This window comes from Ochlerotatus camptorhynchus, unplaced genomic scaffold (assembly GCF_037179485.1).
Source record: "Ochlerotatus camptorhynchus isolate MF236.1 unplaced genomic scaffold, CSIRO-AGI_Acam_v1.1 ptg000032l, whole genome shotgun sequence".
NCBI classification, from domain to species: domain Eukaryota; kingdom Metazoa; phylum Arthropoda; class Insecta; order Diptera; family Culicidae; genus Ochlerotatus; species Ochlerotatus camptorhynchus.
Genome location: NW_027040523.1, coordinates 337,653 through 346,560, shown reverse-complemented (window position 1 = coordinate 346,560; position 8,908 = coordinate 337,653). Strand labels below are relative to the sequence as shown.

The window sequence follows — 8,908 nt, the reverse complement described above, 5'->3', positions numbered from 1 at the left end:
TATTTATTTTTCCCCATGACTGGTTCATCTCGCCTTCTACTTATTTACAGATTTGTTTAATAGGCATAATATGCCTAGAAACATGCATCATTACAAATTTACAGCATGTTTCAGTGAGCCATGCTTCAGCCAAGAGTTCGGATTTGCTCCCCTGATGTCACCATCAAGGTTGTTCGAGTAAATATCGGTGGTCAACTCAGGCAAACCTATCTCGGTATCGGCCTTAGCTGCCTTTGTAGCGTCATCTACCTCCTTCTTGATCTCAGCGTCAATTTTCTGCAATTTAAAATTGAATAAAAATATCAATTTCGTCAAGCATAGTATCAGAGCAATCAAACCTTGAGATCATCTGCTGTAACCAACCCTGCATTGATAATTTTATCCTTGAAGGAAGAGATTGGATCCCGAGTTTGACGAACTTCTTGAATTTCATCGCGTGTACGGTAACTAGTTCCTGGATCTGACATTGAATGCCCAGAATATCTACAAAAAAGTAACAGAAATTATGTATTTTGTATAATCAATCGAACTTACGACTGTACCTGTATGTAACCACTTCCATCACCACTGGTCCATGATTCAAAACGTAGTCGATAGCAAAGTCGGTTGCCAATTTGACTGCAACAACATCCATTCCATCAACCCAAATTCCTGGCAAAGCGTCTCCTCGTTGGTAGTAGTTTACGTTGCTTGAAGAACGTTTAGCGCTGGTACCCATTCCTACAAGAACTCAGTCGTTTTATTTATGAGAATTTGATAATTTGATATTATTACCATATCCATTATTCTCACAAACAAAAATGCAAGGAAGTTTCCACAGGTGTGCCATATTATAAGCTTCGAAGACCTGTCCTTGATTTGAAGCACCATCTCCGTACAATGCAAGGCAAACACCATTGTTGCCTTTGTACTGGCAAGCCAAAGCGACCCCAGCACCCAGTGGAACTTGGGCACCGACAATACCATTGCCACCGTAAAAATTAGGAGCATACATGTGCATGGAGCCACCTTTTCCACGTGCGCACCCACCCTGTTTTCCGGTAAGCTCCGATAGAACACCTTTGACGCTTACTCCCATCAAGTTCGTCCAACCATGAACACGGTAGGCCGATATGATATTATCTTGGGGACGCATGGCCGCTTTCATTCCAACGGCACATGCCTCTTGTCCCGAATACAGGTGACAAAATCCTCGGACAATTTTCTCTTTGTACAAATTACCAGCGGAGGTTTCCAATCGACGAATGACTTGCATTGATCTGTAGTATGAGATGGCTTCATCTTTCGTTACCGTTGCAGATGTCGGTGGACCTGTCGTTAGATTGTGCAACTTGAATGGCTGGAAACATACATAACGGTAAAAAAAAAACAATATAATTTTTTTTATGTAACTATATAGGGTGTCCCAGAAAACATAAATATAGCAAATGTGTACAGACATAACTCTCGCATGTTGTTCATCGATTACGCATTTAACTTTTTATTACTAATTTATTTGTTGGTAATACGGCCGCCTGCGCGCCGCATAGTTAATTCCATTACGTTTAACGTTTACACACTGCCACCGTCTGTTGATGTTAGCGGTGCCGGTGGTGTAGTGGTAAGCGTGATTATCTTTCACCCCAAAAGGCCTGGGTTCAATCCCAGTCGGCGCCGGCGGGATTTTCTGAGGCATAACATCTCTGATCACTCCTTCCTTAGGAAGGGAAGTAAAGCCGTTGGTCTCCGCTCTATGAGTTGATGGGTCGATATGTAGGATCGAGGTGTGGTGGAAGCTGCCTCCCTGGCGTCGATAGCATTGGTACTCAGTACAGAAAACAAGATCAACGGAAAAAGAATCAAGGAAAAAAAACATCGGTTTCCTCTGTAAATTTTGATCTGACCATGATGCAAGAAATCCATGGAATACCAGATCACCATCGGTCGATGGTTGTTCCCTCAATTTTTGCAATCAAGTACTACCAAGATTTTTCACAGATGGGTCAACCATAAATGCTTCCACTGGATTTGGTGTATTTAATCAATTTCATAGCGCCTCCTATAAACTGCAGAAACCATGCTCCGTATACGTTGCGGAACTCGCAGCTATATTTTACGCAGTAGAGCGAATTGCCTCACTACCTTCTGACAATTATTTAATTTTTACGGATAGTCTTAGCCTTTAACTCATTGGAGGCTATTCGCTCAATGAGGCCGATGAAGCACTCTTCGTATTTCCTGCCTGAAATACGGTCTAAACTGAGTGCTTTATCTAACTGCTCCTATACCAGCACCTTAGTTTGGGTCCCATCTCATTGATCAATTCCGGGTAATGCGAAAGCGGACTCATTGGCTAAGATGGGCGCTATGGAAGGCGATATTTTTGAGCGACAAATCGCCTTCAACGAATTTTTCTAAATTGCTCGTCAGCAAGTCCTCATCAGTTGACAACAAAAATGGAATGATGGTGATTTGGGAAGATGGTTACATTCTATTCTCCCACAGGTGTCGAACAAACCGTGGTTCAAAGGGTTGGACATGAGCCGCTACTTTATACGCATTATATCAAGGCTTATGGCCATTCACTGCTCGTTAGACTCGCACTTATATCGAATTGGGCTCTCAGGCAGCAATTTATGTGCGTGTGGTAGTGGTTATCACTATATCGAGCATGTTGTTTGGTCATGTACCTTACACCGTGTTGCCAGATCTGAGTTATCCACATCCCTCAGGGCCCGAGGAAAACAACCCGCGATACCCGTTAGAGATGTCTTGGCGAGCCGAGATCTCGACTATTTGAATTTAATTTATGTGTTTTTAAAACGGATAGATCTGAGGATTTAGTAGTTAGTGTCTTCTTGTGTTCTCCCATGTTGTTAGCTGCCCATCGGTGTACCCCCCATGTTTGTCTTTTTCATCAGAGTGTCGCTTAGTTCGAGATCAAGAGCACATTGCTCTACAAACCTTGTGTTCACAATCCCTACCCTGCCATCCATTTGTTACAATTTGTTATCCCTAACCTCGAGGTAGCCGCGAGTAATCGGCTCCCGCTTTAGTAACGTTAGTTTTAAGTAATTGTGTGATCTAAACAATGAATATCGGCTCCGCAAAGCTACAGTAAATGAGCCTGGAAAAATAAACGCATTGTAAAAACAAACATCGGTCGTACTGCCCGTCACAGTGTACCCAAGAGATGGCTGTTGCGTTTGCAACCGCTTGACGAACCCCTTGAAATGTGTGATATTATTGTGTGTTTGTTAATCGTTCTTCGGGGTTTTCTCGGACACGCAGTATTGCAGACGGTGCAGTTAACAGTGTTTACCATACCGTCTGTTGTTTCACCGGTTTCAACAGACCGCCATTTCACAGTAAGGTGATTCACAAAACCTGAACCAAATATTGAAAGGCTACTTTGATATCACGCTACTTTGATATCACGTTTGTCTTTAAGACACAGAGAACAGACGTTGAGATTTTTATTCGACTTAAGCGCCACCAACGCCGATTTTTCCACTTAGAAACCCTCTTTGATAACATGATGGCACTGGCGTTGCACAACTTACACTAGACACTAAGTGCCGGTAGCGCCGAGTGGTAATTTTCAACCGAAAATTTAACGTTACTAGCGCCAAATTGGTCGAAAGTCGAAAATTTATAGAGGAAATCAGGAGATGTTAGCGCCACGTAACGGCGACGTTCCCACTTATCTTTACACAAGGTTCTGGTGGAAGTTGGACGTCTGTTCTCTGTGTTTTAGATGAGCCGTTTTGTGCAGTTTATAGGACTCTATACTGTAATGCACCGAATACCGGACGGTCCGTTAATCAGGAAATTTTGTTTTTTATTAATACTCGCGCAACATTTGGAGGACTGGAACAGGGGCAAATAGGCGCACAGGGGGTATGGTGGATCGAGCAGGTGGAAGGCGACCTGTGGAGCCTTCACAGACCTGGTGACGTGCAGCCATGGATCGAGTAGAAAGGAGACGATTTATGTGTACAGCAAAGGACACCCATGCCTTATGGCCCACACGCAATGTGGACGGAAGCGGAACGGCAGCGGCATGGATTGACAGTTGTCATAAATGACGTCAATATGTCTAACCGAAGTCAAGTTTTTAACTAGATTCCTATCCTAGTTTCCTACTCTTTATGACTTTTAATACTAGTACATTTGTTGAGATCCCCAACTTAGATAACTTTCCTAGATCCCGGACTAGAAAGATTCTAGATTAAAAACCATTTTTAAGATCCTAAACATGGTCAAAATTGTAAATAATGATGGAAATTTTGTTAACTTCAGATGCTCGTAAAAAGATAAAATTTAGCTAAGATTTTTCTATATCCTGAGATTTAAAGAATAAACAAATAAAACATAGGTGAATTCAAGCTTCATGCTTCAATGGCTTTTTTTTACCTTAGGAATTAAAAAAAAACACAATTTTTTCATGAACTCTAACTTGGAAAATAATGGGGATCTCGAATTAATATTTATGTTTTAAATTACTCTAAAATTAAAGTTTAAAGCCTTATGGACATGATTGACGGATTCCTACTACGTTTTATTTTCAGTGACACTTATATCAATCGATCAAATCTGAAAATTAAACTTGGGGCTTGCTTTTCTGACCCCAAATCAGCATCGATCCTAACATGAAATAGATCAAATCAAACCGAATCAGTTAATACATCACAACGAGTTAACAACAGGAACGGAAAATGAATCACTCCACTCATAATTAATCACGAAAATAAACGAAATTTAACGTGTCCATTGCTATGATCATATTTCAAAACGTAACTGTATCGTAAACACTAATTCGCCGATATATTAAAACTTGTTCGAATGCGGACGATTAAGCTGAGTGCGAATTTTAATATGTATAGCAAGGTAGGAAGAGATTCTCGGTGCAGCAGGGAATTAGTGATAGCAAGATTAAATTAGTATTTAGAAACAGAGAAAAGTTGTAACGGGTACCATATTTCTGAATTCATTTTTCATCAATATTTGTTAGGAACATGAATTTAAAATAAATCTCATAAATAATCACCGCAGTCGTTGAGTGAATTCTATTAGTAAGTAATGAATTCGAGAGTGAAGTAGATATCCACCACTTTTCATAATGAAATCGTAAATGAGTTCTAGTTCAGTAGTGAGAGCCGGGGTGGTATTGATGTCCAATTGCTGCAAGCAGGCGGTAGGTTTCTCAATCATCGTTTAGCGCGTACGTACATCGACCCGGTACAGATCCTTTGATGATTTGTTAACCTTTCTCGAATTTCTCTCCTATCCCTGAATTTTGAGCCGAGCAGCGAATTGGATGATTGGAGTTGTTTGTTAGAGCAAGATGCCGATAGCGGGGGATGCAATTGATGAGAGAATGAGAACAATTTTCGTTGTATCACGAATATCTAACTTCGTTAGATTTACGTAGTTCCGGTGCCGAAGATTACGATAATGCGTTTAATCTGAGGATTCCCAAGAATTTATCGATCACTTTGGACTGATCAGTGGAAGAGGCAGGAGTGGTCCACCCGTTATCTTGTGCCGTGGTGTGTTTAGTAAGGTAGAAGTGACATGAGGTTCTTTCTAATTAGTGAAACTTAAGAATCCTTTCCCATTAGTTATTTCGATAGGCATTATTCGTTCCGAGCAGTGTGTGAAGCGTGTGTAGTGATTTTGGAGGAAGAAGGTAAAACTGGTGACAATTTCTGGTTTGTGCGATAGAGGCTTAACACGTGCTTGTGCACCGGTTTTTCTTTATACAGATTCGTGGCGAAGGATGTGCACGCCCGACACACCACTCATTCAGCTAGTGACCATTTCTGACCCCACCATCGGTTTTGAAGGTAACCCGGGGTACGCCGGAAGAGGGCCGTTAGAAACGCGCCCTAGGCAGGGCGAAACGGCCACATTAGTAACAAAACCCGCGATCATCTTTTTGGGGACGACCAAAGCGCGATCAGCGATCGTACCGCGTCACACAAGCCACGAGTCGACGCTAAGTAGCATCGGGAGTTTCTAAACCGACCAACGCGTTCATCTGCAGCATTTTCCACCTGTATCCGTGAAGGAAAGGCACCGGATGATTCACCGCCAACCCCTTCCGTTCATCCACCGCATCGCCGTCATCTGTATTGCAGCATAAATGGTCCGTGAGTACTGAATAAAACCTTGTGAAATGTTTCGTCCATGCGCATGTTGACTTGAAACTTGAGAGCCCGCAACCGTAGCACTTTTCCGGTCTTGCAAGGCGTACACATTCTAACCGTTTGCACGTGAACCCAAATGAGAGCCGTTTGAACACGCACAGGAGGATGAAACATACCTGAACATAACCCAACACACACACGCTCGATAGACAGGTAGATAAAGAGGGAAAGGTAGAGGCAATTAGGCAGTAGGTAGACAAAGCAAACAAAATGAACAGAACATGAACTTTCGCGCCTGTAAGTAGACTAGACAATAAACATTATGGAATAAAGCTCTCTTTGGTTTTGGATAGGCAAATATGCAATAAAGTCCTGTAATTTCGTTATGCTTAAAAAAAAGGTTGTTATAGATCTGCCTTGATGAGATAGAAGTGAATCTGTTTGGAAGATTTTCATGTCACCGGTCTTTTTTTTCCCGCTGTAGTTTTTTCTCTTTTGAGGTTTTTACTGGAGAGGTTGGCTCGGAAACCAACTGAAAAACTTCCAAATCTGACACGGGTTGTCTCAGGGTGAAAGTAGAGTCTTGGCATGTGATGATAACCACTCGCATTGGTTAATCTTGGCCCGGGCGTTTTATTGGCAGCATTTTCTCCTCAGTTGCATTTACTTCACTATTTGTGACATACTTTTTCTAATCGAATAGCTCTAGTCAGCCAACTCGCTTTCCGCCCAAAATTTGGGAAAAATAGGAACCTAATCCTGCAAGGTCTCATACGGTCGGGCAACCTCAAAATTGGTAAATGGTCTCCCTCGGGAGTGGCGCTTAAGCCATTTTACTTTCAACGGAATGCTCGTCAGGCTGACGGGTTACAAAGTTACCCGCGCATCCACATGAGAAGAATCTCTACGAGATTATTATGAAGCTGGTTAAGTGGGAGGGGATGCAATGACCCCATTTTCCAGAATCAATCATAATTGAACATTATCAGAACAAATCGTTAAACATCTCATAACAGACGGTGAAACAATCCACGGTAGCACACGATTTTTTGCAAAGGCATAACAGCACAACAACCCGTCGGGCGTCAGTCTTTCAAATACTGCTAGAAAATCCTAAGTTCAATCCGCGCATTTTTAAAACAAGTTAACATCTAGATAAAATTCATAAACAGCAGATTTTTAACGATGGGCCCAATTTTAGATCCATAGGCCAACATTAGAGCCATTTCCCCTAGTATGTTTTACATATTTTACAAATATGTTAAAAAATCTTGTTTTTCGTCTGAATGAAAAGGCACTCAAACAATCACTTATTAAATGTATTTCCGATATAGCCATCATGAATTCAATGTTGTCTTCTTATTGCTTATGATGTTTCTGATTATATATTCATTCAAAATTTCATATTTCTTGAACTAAATTGTTTGAGATTCACGTATTTTTTTTTTATTCATCGAGTATTACCCCAAAACAAAAAAACTCATGTTCGGTCACAAGACAATAAAAATAGTGCAAACTCCACAATATCCGTTGAACATATTACTAACAAATTGACTCTAAGATCCTCAGTACTTGTTAAAAAAAAAGAATATTTGAAAAAAACATTAATTGTTTGTAAAACACTGCAAGAAACACTGTAATAAAACTATCAAATTTACCACGTTTCACGATACGTAGATGTATTGCAATGTCTGCTTATGAAAAAAAGACCAAGCTGTTCTGATGATCAACCCAGTTGTTCTATGGTCTAACCCAGAGGACACTACCTAAAACTAAACGTCTTGATCGCTGATTTGCTTCGACTCAACGGAAAGCGTAAGTTTCGTGGTGTGACTCTGCCAGAAAAGAGTCTGTCGAATGGAAGGCGGTTTAAGGTTCATGGACAAGTATTCAACCGTTAGCAGAGCAAGCACTGAAATGACTCATCGACGTAGGATGAGTTGCTTCACATTAAGTAGTTCGCCAGATGTGGTCCCGAGAAAATAAGAAGTAGAAAATAAACTGAATGAAAAAAGGTCCTTAAATTCGATGGGTTCTTTCAATGAATGGGTTAACGGATCATCTCAGCTGTCATGCACTAATAATTCATTATTCACACTATCTAGAATCATACATTATTATAAAGCATTGGAGAATAAATCTTGCTTCTGCCTGTAAGATTATAGTCTCCTCAAGAGTTTTCCATAAGATAAAAGGATCACCTACCTTCGTTTCGAATTTTGCTTCAGTTGCATAATTTTTTGCACTTCTCAATGGTGTCTGAAATAAATTCATTCTATGTAGATCCGTTTTAGCGAGGAATAGAACGATCCTACCTTTTTTAAAAGACCCGGCAATTCCACCACGACCGTGCGAAACATTTTGCAATAAAATTAAGTGATAACGATGTAATAAAATTACTCCCGTTAAGTATTAAAATGATACAGAAAAATGATGCACCAGATAAGCTTGACTTTGACGTGCAACTGCAAGCAAATGAAAAACTAGTGCTACGGTATGCATGTCAACTACTACGACATATTAGAACTGCACACATCTATATGCTGCACACTAAAAACGCACATGTTGCAGTTTAAGTATACCTTTGTGGTGCTTGGTGTTGACGTCAGTTGAGTTGCTACAGATGGTGAGTACCATATGTTCCAGTCTTGAAAATGATGGTGTTGAGCATTACGGTACTAGGCCTAGTCCCTCAACAAATATATCCTTTTCAGCAATAAATCCCAATTTTATTGACACAAATAGTTCACTACTCAATAAAATTGTGTAAATTGTGT

At 40.7% G+C, this 8,908-nt stretch overlaps 1 protein-coding gene across 1 annotated transcript; it reads right to left on the bottom strand.

The window, feature by feature from the left end:
* Positions 1 to 8,617, bottom strand: LOC135708733 (pyruvate dehydrogenase E1 component subunit alpha, mitochondrial-like). The gene is made up of 6 exons (XM_065230846.1): positions 8,447 to 8,617; positions 8,337 to 8,390; positions 775 to 1,339; positions 543 to 720; positions 339 to 483; positions 1 to 276 (listed from the first exon to the last, which is right to left on the bottom strand). Exons 1-6 carry the CDS (start codon positions 8,489 to 8,491, stop codon positions 91 to 93), a joined length of 1,173 nt encoding a protein of 390 aa, XP_065086918.1. The 5' UTR covers positions 8,492 to 8,617; the 3' UTR covers positions 1 to 90.
* Between the last annotated feature and the right edge of the window lie 291 nt (positions 8,618 to 8,908).